The sequence below is a fragment of the Lagopus muta genome, chromosome 2 (assembly GCF_023343835.1).
Source record: "Lagopus muta isolate bLagMut1 chromosome 2, bLagMut1 primary, whole genome shotgun sequence".
NCBI lineage: Eukaryota > Metazoa > Chordata > Aves > Galliformes > Phasianidae > Lagopus > Lagopus muta.
In genome coordinates, this window is record NC_064434.1 from 13643567 (window position 1) to 13657969 (window position 14403).

General features: G+C 41.6%; 1 protein-coding gene across 1 annotated transcript in view; it reads right to left on the reverse strand.

Moving 5' to 3' along the window:
* The window catches only part of LPIN1 (lipin 1), a 75074-nt gene extending 61187 nt beyond the window's left edge, over positions 1-13887 (reverse strand). The window contains exon 1 of the mRNA XM_048934729.1: positions 13717-13887. Within this exon, the coding sequence (XP_048790686.1) occupies positions 13717-13797 (81 nt within the window). The 5' untranslated portion in view covers positions 13798-13887. The remainder of the gene's footprint in view (positions 1-13716) is intronic.
* Between the last annotated feature and the right edge of the window lie 516 nt (positions 13888-14403).

Consider the following 14403-nt stretch of genomic DNA (forward strand, 5'->3'; position numbering starts at 1 on the left):
CACAGCAGTTTTCTAATCACATTTGAGAGTGACTTTGAGGTAAAGGTAGAAATAAGGACTGGAGGAGGAATGCTACACAGCAAGTAAATTATTTTGCCAGACACTTCACTAAATTCATCCCAGCACAGGGTTAAAGCATGAGATCACAGGGCCAGTGTTAGAAACGCACTTGTTCTGTATGAATATCCAGCTTTAGCTTTAACTTAATTCTTTTGCCTGAGCTTCCTCCCGTTTTTAATCTCATGTTAGTCACCTGCAGATAAAACGAGAAGTTGTTTATCTGAAAGCTTATGATGCATCTACTGAAGACTGACTGAATCCATTTCCTCATCTTCACCACGCAATTCTGCTGAAGGAGCACATCTGAATGCTGCCTCCATTGGCTGGCAAAGTGGCCCCACTGTCACGCCTTCTGCTTGCTTTTAACAGACATTCTAATCACTGCAGTTAATGCTGCACCTGGCTGTGTTCCTTTTAGGCACTACCCCAGGCTACCAAAAGGTGTTTCATGAGGTGATGTTTCCACATCACCTGATCATCACACCCTCACTACCTTTCCAGGGCCTATGGCCTCCTTGCCTTCTTGTGCCCAGGGCAGCTCTGTGGTCATGCCTGGAAATGGCAGCTTACCACCAAACCACCCAGAAATCCCACAAACACCTTTCACCAGAGGAAGGTTACAGTGAGGAGTGGAGCATGACTGCCTTATCCTCAGTGAGGGGCAAAAATCTGGCAAATTGAGAAGTTGCCTGGTGCTGCTATTTGCTCCATGTGTGTCCTTGCATTTTGGTCTCAGCCTGGTAGCGAACTTTGGGTTGTCCAGGCACTTCCTGTTAAATATGAGGTCAAGGGGTTCAGAGCTGGATCTGAAAATCAGCAGAAAGTGAGATTTACACCCATGAACACAATAAATAGAGAACAGACTGTATGTCTTCCCTATTCACTTTCATGCTGTTACACCAGATAGGAGTTCAGTCATGTACACAGGACCCTCAGAAAGACAAAAGGAAGGAGCTATTAGGAAGCTATTGGCTTAGATCAGGCATATTCTGGTCAAACAGGTACAACAGCAGAGCTCAAACCAGATAAGTCTTGTTTACAGGCTTGAGAAACTGGGTTTGTGACACATGCTGAATCCCCAGGTTCCACAGCATCCAAAAGTAAGCCATAAAAATTGTTGGAAGTGAAGTACTGCTATGTGCTGCTCAGGTAACACAGGCACAGTCTGTCAGTGTTTTCTCTTGCTAGTAAATTTTGCCATAGTTCGCATACAACTTATCAAAGTTTGAGGGGGAGGCGGGGTGGATTTCAGAAAGGCTGTAAGAAAGTGAGTGTTTCTCTGATCCCATTTATTCTTCATGTAAATCTGGGCATGAGGTTTAACACTGTGGCTGAGATCAGGAAGATGGCAGACAAAACTGAGTGCTGCATACTAAAAAGCCATATGAGCGTTACATGTGGTGAACTGAACCCTTTAATTAATGCAGCTTCTTCTGTAGTGTGGTACAAAAGTGGCAGCAAGTCAAACATAATGGTCACACCTGGGTCCTTGCAAATCAGGTCACACCTTGCAAATCAGCTGGGCTTGCTGCACATTCTGCCTCACTTTGCCTGCTCATAGGCAAAGGTTTCCACACGGTACCACAGTTATTCTAGACTGCAGGTGGTGCTTCCCCAACCCTTTGAAGCAAGCCTCCTATCAGAATGCTGAGTATTCGAAGATGATTAAATTTTGCCACAAACTTTGGTTTGTGGCGTAGAGTCCAGAGATTATATCTAAATACTAAGTTACAGCCCATAGTCAGCAAGTGTACCAAAGAAGTAATGTGTCCATCAAGTTTCAAGATAAGGCTTCATGAAAAAGTGATAATAAGCCTGTATTAAATTGCAAGTGAATTAAAGTTCATCTGATTGTCCACCTGGCAAAACAAAAAGAATAGATAGCTTTGTCATGATTCTTTCAACCTTTCATGCAGTCAAATCATACAGCCTCACACGCACATTGCTAAGTGCTGTAAAAATATGTAATTGTCTTATATGTAACCTTCAGTTTTTAAAAGCCACATTTTAGGGAGTAAGCTTAGGTCATTTTGTAGAATGTGGTATCTTCGTAGTACAGAGATGATGGGACTTTTGTCCCAAGGTCAGTTTTCTGGAGTGGAAACAATAGCAGAAGAAAAACAATTATTCTATATCTATATCACAGAGGGTGGTGACGCACTGGAACAGGTTGCCCAAGGAGCTTGTGGATACCCCATCCTTGGAGGCATGCAAGGCCAGGCTGGATGTGGCTCTGGGCAGCCTGGTCTGGTGGTTAGTGATCCTGCACATAGCAGGAGGGTTGAAACTGGATGATCATTGTGGTCCTTTTCAACCCAAGCCATTCTATGTTTCTATGATTCTATGATCTCTTAGTGAGCCACAAAGTTTGGACACCTCCATTGTGGCTAGCACTGTCACAGGCCTTCTGTGCTTTGTGAGCAACCCAGCTAACCCCAGCCTCCTGTCATGAAGCTGTATTTCTCATGGTTAACGAAGGTTCCCAGTTCCTTGCATCACAACATAGGGTTCATATGTAGTAAAGACTACGTACACATAAAAGTAAATACAAGTTCAGAAATAGACTTTGGAAGCTGTTCCCTACTGGATTTTGTCCAGGAGTCAGAAAACAGGGAGGAGGAGAGCCTAAGTGTGCTTTTTGTTATATGAGATTTGTTTTTCTCACTAACACTACATGCTGTTCAGGACTATTTCTAGGAAGAAGGAGGGGATCGTAAAAGCCAATCAGAATTGCTGAGTAGTAGAAAAACAGCGTGTGCAGAACAAGAGGAAGCTTTTGACTCATGTTCTTGGGCAGGAACATCGCAGAATGCAGCAGGGCAGAACTGTTTTACTTCCGTGCTGCAAGTTTAATACTTGTTTATATATAAAGCTTTAAGAATCTTTAGAAATATTTTAAATCACATTAACAGTCCTTTCAGCTTAATGAGCTTTACTTAACATTTAAATAATTGTGTTGGCTTTGAAATTATTCCAACATGAAACCGAATTGTATCATTACAGTTTCCTTTTGCCTCTCCTCCTGTTTTCCTCAGAATTTTGCTTAAAGCAGCCTGACATCTAGCACTCCTTTGTTATTACAAGTGATATCACTTTTCTTCAGGCTATGAGTGAAGCTTCACAGATGCCCTTGCTGCACAGCATACAGTTTACATTGCCAGCATATGCTCCATGTGGGGCTGGCTGACCCTGGGATAAAGCAATATCTTCCAGTGTTCTTTACAATCATCTCTTCTACACTAGTGGAGCTGCTATTGCCGCTGTGGTGGTAGTGAAGACATGCAGGACTAAACCAGCAATAAGAACCTGCCCTCAGGAATGATCTGAGGCTCTCTCTTTTCTGGATTTACAGTTTAAGAATTACATGGTGAGATGTAGCTCTGGGCAGCCTGGTCTAGTGGTTGGCAGGGGAGTTGAAACTAGGTGATCATTATGGTCCTTTTCAACCCAGGCCATTCTATGATTCTATGATTCTATGAGATCTGTGCTGTAAACCTCTTCCAATATCCAGTTACATGATCAAGGATGTAATACTTAAGGCTAGCAGGATCCATTTTTGTAATTAACTTCACAGATCAGGAAGTGAGCAGGAGGTGACAGAATGAAAACAAGAGATAATCTGTTCACTGGAGCAGGGTCTAGGGTATTTTCTTTATTTTTATTTATTACATGATGTCCTTCATGGAATTTTTAATTATTCCTGTGTGAAGGGACTTCTGCAAAGAGCAAGCACACAGATCCAGTTACTTGAATTCTGCTTCAGGTGACAACACAGGTCTACATCTTTTCAGAGACTGTTTCACTCCGGTCAGAGTTTTCATTCATGGTTTCTTAGTGTTTAAATAAAACTTTACTTGATTAAGAGAGTTCCCACAGTAGAAGTGTAAAGATGTTTAACGTAAGGACTCAGCCTGGGTGTGCATTTCTGTCTTTCAGGATAGAGAATGGTTTCCCCTGACTTCAGGGCCACCTTTCTTCAGGGAGATCAGAACCTAGGGCTGCCCACTTACCTTGGACATTCATAATGAAGACGGTTATGTCAGGATTCTTTTTCTAATCAACAGGAAGACATAGCTTTGTTACAGCATGATCCACCTGGCCTACCCTAAAATGTCATGTAAATAGTCCTCTGGCCTGTCATAGGAAGGCACTTTCCATAGCAGCTTGCTGTTCTTTCTCCTGTACCATTTTTTGCAGTTTTTTCCCATATGACACATTTTCCTTTGTACAGTGTGCTTAAAGCACACTGCTTCCAGCAGGGGCTGCAGCGCCATGAAATGAAATCAGCTTTTCTTCAGCAAACTCTCATGGATAATGGAAGAATGAAAAACAGACATAAATGCATGCTGAAAATCACTACAGCAGTCAAAACTCTCCCAGGGTTTACAGAGGAGGAGAACATGCACTAAGACTCACTTTTTTTTACTATTGCTTGCTTGTTTCACCAGAGCTCAGCAGCTTCATTGTGGTCCATTTTGTTACACATTGTAAAAGGACAAAACAAAAAGCTTGTGCCAGAATCTCTCTTTTGTGCAGTCCTCCTTAATCACAGAAGAGGGAGGATTTCCTGAAGTAGTATTCAACTTAGGAACATGGTTTTGTGGTCATGGTGATGGGTCCAAAGTTCGATTAGATGATCCTAGTGATCTTTTCCAATCTTAATGATTCTATGATTCTGTGATATCATGATTCAAAAGTCTGGTCAGTCCTTCAATGGCTGCTGACAGTGAGAAATGAAAGTGAGGAACCGCTCCAGCATGGCAATGTAATGCAGATTCCCATCTATCAGCACCTTCCCTAACCTTGGCCAAAGTCTAAGAGAGCTAGCTGACAGTGTTCTCCATAGGCAGTGGAGAAGTAGAGGTATTTTCAAGGACTGATTTATTCCAAAGGCTTTATCTTGAACATGAACCCTTCAGGGGGAGCACTGCTCTATTTCCACTGAGCCCAAATGTAGTCAAAAGCCATGCAGCAGCCTCTGCCTCCCTCTGACATGGGTGCAGTTGAAATGAGTCCATGGGAAGGTGAGAGGCAAGGTCACAGGGAAGCAGAGCCCCAGCCACCACGTGAGGAAGGGCTGGAGGCTTGTGGCTCTGGCCTTTGGCAGCCCTCTTCCCTGGCGGCTTCTGCCAAAGGCTGAGGGAGAGCTTTGTTGGGCTGGATGCAGCCCAGCTGTTACATACACCTTCTTCAGAAGGAAAGTGCCTGGCTGTATAAAAGGTAACTTAGTGCTGGGTTAACACTTCTTTTGTAACTTTTTACATCTGGCACAGAAACCTCCCCCTCTTACCCTGATGCCCTTACTGCTGAGAAAACTGAGTCAGAAACTTGGCTGTTGCTTCTCTGACAGCACTAACCTGTCACCCATTAGGCACAAACTGCCAGCAAGAAATTAGACACTTGCCTCCATCTTGTTTTTTCAGTCATTAAGTGTTGGGATTAGATAGTCTGCCAGACACCTATTAATAAACCACCTTTTTGTTTGTTGTTGTGGTGTTAGGCCAAGAGAAGATCCCATTTCCTTGCTGCTATTCATTGTCAGTGCTGCAGAGATCCTCAGGAATAACACAGATTTCTGTATCATTCTAATCTGCTGAGATTTGTGCAGTGCTCATAAGGAGGAGGAAGAAGATAGAGATCAGTGAGCTTGTTACATAAAAAAAGTGTCTCAGGAAAGTTCACATTCTCTTCTGTACCATCAAGGCCTGGCTGTGCACAAGTATCACCTTGGAATGGAAAGGGGGAAGAGACAGAAAGAATATTAATTCTGAGCAAAACTTAAGCTTTATGACACAGTTTATATCCAAATTTGTCGCTGCAGAGATGTGAACATCTTCACTGACTCCTACTTTACAAATATAATGAAGCTGCTAGAAGGAAGCAGAAGGGAGGAATAAAACAAAAATAAGCAAACCTCCTTCTTCCATCCTTTTAACTCTCATCTGTCATGTAGCTTTTTACATAGGAAGAAAATAAAAGCATTAGTATATTCACAATCTGTTTATTCAATCCCTCTGTTACATAAAGAACTGCCTCCATGAATCTCAAAGCATGTTACAAAAGATGTTATTAGCATAATCCCCTTTTAGCAGATGGAGTAACTGAGAAAGTTGCAGTGGTTTGCTGAACCAGCAGCACTGGGGAAAGTTGCTTTGTCACCCTGTGTTGGGCCAGCCTCACAGGGTTTAGGCCAAGAGCTGCCCTTTGTTTCTCAATCTTAGGCAGAAATCTTAATTGGCTTACACTGAAGTCATTGCCTTTGTTGCATATACAAAATAAAATTTCCAACGGAAGGGATTTATGAACATCCAAACATTTTTATCAAAGGTCACGTCTGTATTTCTTTAAATCAGTTCAAATTGCAATGACTTGCATTTTCACTGACCTGCCAAAAATGTTGGGGCGTGGCCAGTGAAATCAGTCTGAGGATGTAAAGATGCAGAATAATTAAATACCAGTGGGAAAACTCTTCTTCAAGTTCTTCACACGAATAATTTTAGTAGTGCATTTCTACTGCATTTCTTGAGCATTCCTCTGCATGAAAGCTCCCCATCAGATGTCTTGCAAAAACCTCTAAGCAAAAACTGGGGGGTGGAAGGTGCTCACGTATGTATGCTGAAAGATGATCCTTGATCTCTACAGATTTCTCAGAGGTGTTTGCTGAGATGCTTTTCTGTGTAACCTACCTTAGGAAGCTGATTTGTCAGGGAGGTTGGACTAGATGAGGCATGTCCAACCCAAGCATTACTTTCTTAGTGACCTATGTATAATGTCAACCAAGACAATTCCTCTTCATTCAGAGCAGCCCATGTAAACCAAAAAATTGGATACCCATGGACTGGATGATTGCCAAAGGTCCCTTCCAACCCTTATGATTCTTGATTCTGTGACATCCAACAAAGCCCCAACTTACACCTCTGCCTTATATCTCTCTGCCTTCAAACACCAAAGAAAAGATGAGTCCACAGAGAAATGTATCAGATTTTCAGATTTTAAAGGAAAGTTAGTGATTTTATTAGCAAAGCTTTGCAGAACTCCTAATTGCTAGCATAATACCTGAAAATGAACCCTGAGATGTTTGACATTATATTCTCAAATTATTTGTTTACTCAAAACTCTACTCCACTCTATGTGGGGATATTAGCACCAAAGCTGTACTACACACAGAAGCTGAGCAAAGATTATGGGGGAGATAAACCCAAGCATAACACAAAAACAACCAAAAAAAAAAACCATTCCTGAGGTATACAACGCTGATGAAAAGGTAAAGTAATGAAAAACTTTCATTCTGGTTAGCGAGCCCATATGTACACAGAGCAACTGGAAATAAGGAACAGTTTAATCAATGATGATGGCATAGGAGGCAATGCTAGAAAAGGCACAGATTGAGAATTATCCCATTGCTTCTTTTCTAACAAGGGAAACAGAAGGCCTCAGCCATGACTAATGTCTGTGACCACTGGAGGTCACTTTTGTTTTAGAAATCCTCAGCTGTCAAGGTTTCAGGCAGCAACACAGTCTGTCCAACTCCTACAGCTGGAGTTTGCAAACTTGTTCATAATAATTCATTGAAAATATCTATTTTGTTTTATGATATTCAGTGGCTCAGCAGGGCTTCAGAGGATACTAGCAAATCGCTGCAGTCAGCCATGGTGAAACAGCCATTCAAAAAAAGATTAAAAAAATTTTTTTTAAATCTACATTATAGAGTTTTGCACTGTGTCTATTTAGACCTGGAAGACAATGATGTTATTAAATAAATGAATTTAAAACAACGGAAGGATTGGGTTAGAATGAAAAAAAAGAACATGTTTTCTTTGTGGCTGTGAAGACAGGTTACTGTTTGAAAGTGGATCAATATTTATGAAGAAAAATTTTAAACTATTCACCTGATTCATGAATCAAATAACATGCACATCTTTCATTTAGCTGAAAGGCTCCGAGTTTAGGATGTCTGCCACTGAAGAAATGAAGCAAATAGAAGTAGCAATATGCTTCCATTGCCCCTTGTGTTCCCCTTGTTTGTTGGGCAAAAGAAAAATTTCTCATATGTTGCAGTAGTACATTCAGGTAGTACATTTAAGTAATGACTGTAAAATCAGCATTGCTCCAAGATCTGAGGCTCTCATGAAATTCAGAAGACAGAAGGGAGAATAAAGGAAGAGAAGGCGAGAAAATACAGGAACTAAATAAATCCATCCATCAGTTTTCTTCTTGGCCTTTCAGAAGGAAGGATTTACTATGAAAGGGCATTCCTCTATTGCCTGGTAAGAGTGCCTGTATTATAGACCCGTTCTGTTCAACAAGTGATCGATCTACTGTGGTGTGGTCTGCAGTTTGTATGATGGACTTCCTAGGAAGCTGTAAAGATAAAAATCACAGCTTGCCACATGTTGAAGATTTTGAGAGCTCAGAAGCAGTGTTTCTGAGGGGAAAATATGATCTTGACTTCATTTCCTGAGTGCTCTGACAGTGCCACCGGATCCCTCATAGCTACTGAGACCTCACCTCCCTGAAGGCCTCATGAAAAACACATGATTTCAAAATTTTTGACTTGCTTCATGTTTAACTTCAGGTGCTAAAACCTAAACAAAAGCCACTGGCATGTTAACAAGTGTCCTGCGTGAGAGGGAGTTTCAGCGCCCCCAAAGGACACGGTGCACAGAAAACTTTCAGTATCTCCATTTTATAAAGCAAATCATCAAACTTTATGAGTGTCTACACCCTTCAGCCATCCCCAAAAACAACCAGGCAGTGGATATTTCCCTGACTGTGCAGGTTCGAACTGGGCGTCACAGGAAGCCCCCACCTGCTTCTGAAATTCCTCATATTAAGAGAATGCACACACATAAGGAAGCCACGCAATCTTTGCTCCATTTACAGTTTCTTAATTATTTCAGCACTGTAAAGGTGATGGCATCCACAAGACCATTTGCTCCCATTTCCATACTCACACACACACAGATATCATTTTGAGCAAGGTAAAAGCCAGTTTTGCATTTCCTGAACCATTTTGCCGTGAACATTCTGAGATTATTTTCCTGGTCTGTGCTCACTGAATGCTGAGGCAGCCTCTTTTAGAGCCAAAACACTTTTAGAAGTGTTTTGCAAATGCAGCCGACAGCTTGCTGTAGGTTTTGTTCAGTCATTTGAACACGGCTCCTGAAATTTGTACTTTGAAATGGTGCAGCATCCAGTTGCAAGTGAATCACCTGTCAGTGATCACTACAAGGAACACTGGCAACAGGGAGATTAACACTCTCTGCATTTATGGAAACAATTGTTGTTATTAAAGCTTACTCATCCTGCTAAAAAGAAGCCTCGTGGCAGTGTAGGCGACAGGAAGGAGTGGAAGGCAAGGCAGCTGGTAGCTTCTATACTGTTTGCCTACCAGCTCACATCCTTTGGTCCTTGTGAACTTGCAAGTCTATATTAAGACAGGGCAGGCTCTATGAGACATGATCCCCAGATACAGAGTGATTGCTGACCTCCAGCAGTGTGCTATGAAGAAAAGGCAGTACTTTGTTAGCAAAAAGTTCCTCAAAGCATGAAGGTCTTCAGCTGGGATCTCAGAGCAGAGCTCTCTGTAACAAGTGGCAATTATGGAAAATAAAACCTGATGTTTGCCCAAGGCTACATGGGAATTTTCGTGCAGGAATTTGCATAGATCTTTGTGTCCTCTGTAGTTTAGCAGGCTCAGCCCTGCTCTAAAGTTTCAGATAATGAAGGTGGGCTGAGTACCAGATAAGGTAGTGCTCCTAGATATTTCTGTAATTAAATCTGCATAAACCACACTATCATTTGTTAGCAGGTACAAAACCTCGCTGTGGGCTCTCCCTGGAAAGCAGGTGACCCTACACCCAAGGATCCCCAGAGCAGCCTCGTGACCTCCCCCACTTAACAAGACAACTGTCCAACCCAAAGCACGGGGATTTCAAGCACAGCCTTCAAAACAAAGTAAACAACCCCCAGGTGAACTGATGAGAGCATGAAAAAATTGAATCCAAACAAATCAATCAAGGGGAATAAAAGGCCTTCTCCTAGCTCCTGCCACAGCCCCTCACGTGTGCTTCCTGGTCACAAAATGGGCAGTCAGGTTTGTGTGGCTGGCACACACCCATCATGACCCCAGCACCCTGTGGTGATGTATGGCCTGCTGACATTTTGGTGTTGTAGGCAAAAGCCACAGGAATTAGGTTCGGTGTCACCACCCAGCCTTGCAATGCCACCTCAGAAGGCTTCCTGGGCAAGAGCCTTTGAGGGACACCTTTGACTGCCAGAGCATTCCCATTCTGGGGAATCTGCTCTCAGCCTCTGTGTGCCCATGATGGCAGCCCCCATCAGCTCATCCCTTTCCTCAGTGTAGACCTGGTGCAAGAATGAGCAAAGTGAATCCATCTTTGCATTGTAAATACAAATTTGTGGTGATCGACTATGACACTGTAGAGAATTTATAATCATCTTACCTTCACATGAGGTCTAGAAAGGCAGATACGCAAGTGTAACACAACCAGTGTCAGCCAGCTGCAATATGGGCTGCAGGTCGCACTGCTCCGGCAGCATCCTCCATTCCTAACAGTCCTATTTCCAGCCACACAGGTTAGTCACAGTTTTTATCAAAACTTCATCTGCTGACACACTGCCAGTGGGTGGTTAAAAAAAGAAGGAAAAGAAATTGAACTGGTTGCGCAGGTTTTTAAGGTAAAACTTTTCCTTCTGCCTAATCTATTATATAATTGCCACAAAACTGCCTTCCTAAGTATCTTTTTCAAGTCCGAATCATAGCTACACCATCCTCACCATGATGTATTGGCTTCTCTCAGTGATGTGTAATTTCTTTGTCTGAAGTTCATGTTATGCATTTTTTCACAGAATCACAGAATGGCCAGGGTTGGAAGGGACCTCAAGGATCATAAATCTCCAACCCCCCTGCTGCATGCAGGCCACCAACCTCCACATTCAATACTAGACCAGGCTGCCCAGGGCCCCATCCAACCTGGCCTTGAACACCTCCAGGGTTTGAGGCAACCACAACCTCTCTGGGCAGCCTGTTCCAGCACCTCACCACTCTCTCTGTAAAGAACTTCCCCCTGACATCCAACCGAACTCTTCCCTCCCTAATTTTCCTTTATTCATCTGATGAAAGGGGGAGAAGTATATAATCTCATTCAGTATCTTTATGGAAATAAAATGTCCTTGTGTAATCATACTTATGTGATCCTCTTGAAATGCTGTGGTAAATAAGGAGTTTTGAAGCCTAGATGCTTATAAAAGAGTACTTTTGCTTCTGGAAGCATGCAATCTTTTTAATTGCACATTAAATTTCAAAGTTTAACCTAAGGACTCAAATGCTTATCCTTGCATACCTATGGAATCTTTTATTTGAACAACTCCTCATTATGAGCTTTTAAAAATCTCAAATCAAGTCTTCCCTCATCATCCTAAGGGAATTTTTTATTTACTGCATGATTTGCAGACACACAGAAGCACTTCAGTAAATCTATGGAGAGAAATGGGCTTCTCTGAAGTTCTTAGCAGAAACCTAGAGGCCAACACCAACACTTTCAAATATATTTAGAATATCTATTTCTATTAAAATACGATATGTTTTATATGCTAAATAACACTGCTTATTTAATTTGTAATGAAACTTCCACATTTGTTACAGAATAGAATGTTCCATGGCTCAGTGGAATCCATGGTTTTTCTTCAGAACTGGGGAGACTTATAAGTGAAGGAAATTCCCAGAGGGAAATTTAAACTAAAGTACATACGTATACACCACAGTCTTGGCTTTTTTGTTTTCTCTTTTTCATTTTATTTTTGCTTTGCTTTGCTTTGGTTTTTCAGAACATCTTAATTTTTAATAAAAGCTCATAGCCAGAAATCTGCTGAAGCTTTTTAGCCATAGTCAGAGTTAGTTTTTATTGAATAAATGTAAGTCACTCTGAAAGTAATGCATCTTATTCATTTCCATGGAAACTACAGATGCAGTGAGCGTAGCAGCACTGATAGAACACATTCTCAGCTACAAAACACCATTTTTCAACAGTCACCACCATTCATTTCACAAGCAATGAACAAGAGCCTGCGTGCTGCACTCAGAATGGTCTGCACCAGTGGAGGTGACCCTCTATCACTGCTACTACTGCTGAAATGCCCCTCACTTGCTCACATCCACTGTTTGGTCTCCATCTACATTCAGCAAGTGTTGATGAATGTCAGTGGGTGCCATCTTTTCCTCACAGAGGCATTCAGTGACACACCTTTGCTACATAAGCACTTCCATGTCAGACTCCATTGTGTCAGAGTGCCCCTCTGATGTCATCTGTCACAGCAACATGTCATGGGATAATGGCAGGAAGGTTCAACCTTTACTACCGTACCACCAGTGTAGAAGTTCTTTAGAGCTCTAACCATCTGCTAGTTGTTCAGCACATCTCTATCCACACCCAAACTCCATTCTGATCAGTCTGCATGGGATCTTAACTGAAAATAGAGCCTTAATTTAATTAAGAAGTCAACATCTATAAATTGTTTTCCTACACCTCAAAAATAGATATTCACCTACACACTAATCCTGTTATTCGTCAGCAACTTGTGGATTGATAGCGAGAACAACTGATATTCTTTTTTATCCTCCCTGCATGTTCCTCCAAAGATGAACCAATTTTAAATCCACAGTCCTATCGTCAGCTAAAACAGTTTACTCTATGCTTTTTACCTTCAAAAATAATTTTCTTTGATAACTCCTCAAGCACCTGCATGAAATGTCAGTTCAGTGCTTACAGACACTGTGCCTCTTGTGCCTCACCACCAACGATCAGAAAGCATTTCAAACGCTGATGTTTCCACAAAAATCATACGTGCGTATGTTTATAAAAAGATAATGAAATTTAAGATCATGAAATGAAAACATAAATACTAATGTCAAGATCTATTTATTTTTTAATCACAATCCTAGCAAATATGCTTTCTAAAAAGTAATTGAAAGCCTTGCTTGCATAACCCTCTTTTTCTGAAACCCGCAGAATTCCTGAACCACTCAGTAGAACTGTTCCTGTTTTGATCTGAAGTTCTATCAGGATGAACACATCCCTTACCTTCCCATCAGAAAGCCTTACCACAGCCTCTCTGGTATCAATAGGCATCAAGCCAGAACCTTAAACCACAGGACAATGCTTAGTGGAGCACTGGTGCACCATATTTTGTATTAAGGCAGTTTCTGTCTTACTGAAAAAAATGACAGCAATGCATTTCTGTGTCTGTAATAAAAGTCTCACTGACCCTCTTCTTAACACATGTTTAGAGCAAAGGTTTATGCTACTGTTTAAATCACTTCCCTCCATCACACCAAATGGTACATTTCCACAGTGCTGCTTTACGGAGCCAGTAAGACAGCAAAGCAAATGGTACAGAATCAGTCAGGTTTTCTTGCAGCACCTGACATACACAACAGAAGCAATAGGTTTTCACCATTCAAATGTTTTCAAAACATCTACAGGTAAAGCTGAAACAGAAGCATAAGCATACTTTGCTAGGAGATTAAGAAAGCTGGTTTTATTCAGTTCTACCCAGGCTCATACAGCACAGTCTCTTACTTTTTCCTACAGCTTTAAACTGTTATTTATGCAACCTTAAGGCATAAGATCTTACCCAAGACCAAGGGGAGCCAGGAGGGCTCTCAGGCTGTTCTTCGTCCTCAGACGACATCTTGAGGTGATCGTTTTCCCCCATTCTTTGCACAGGATACTAAAACTAGCCTTGGCTTCGGCCATATACAAAAATGCTGCCTTCAGGTTTTAGCTGTTGACAACAAAGCTCCAGAGAATATAATTTCCCAGTGATCGCGTTTGCTTGCTAATTTTACCTGCTGAAGTTCTTGGAAGCACAGTCAGAGAAAGAAACATGAGCTCCGTAAACCAGAGCACATTTTCCTTGCAACTGACTCCTCAAGTATCCTAATTAAGCCATAAGGTTCAGTGAAAAATTAGAGCTTGGCAAACCAATTAACTTCCAAACAGTCAGTATCCATTGTACGTCTGTATGAGATTTTATGCTCAGACAACCTGCTGAGTGTTACAATCTGTGAACAGAATATAAGGAATTCTCACCCTGCCAACGTTTTATTACCATCACTAATCATATTTAGAATGGATTTTAATGGTTTCATTTTGTTTTCAAGGCAGGTTCTTAATGTCAAAATCTCATTCTGCCTTTCTGCATAGTTGTGCAGTTGTTACAGACCGTAACTGCGCAGGCAGCACAGATTCCTCCTTCTGTGCAATAAAGAACTTGAAAGAGGACACTTTCTTTTCCATTTATTTCTTTTGGTCTTACATT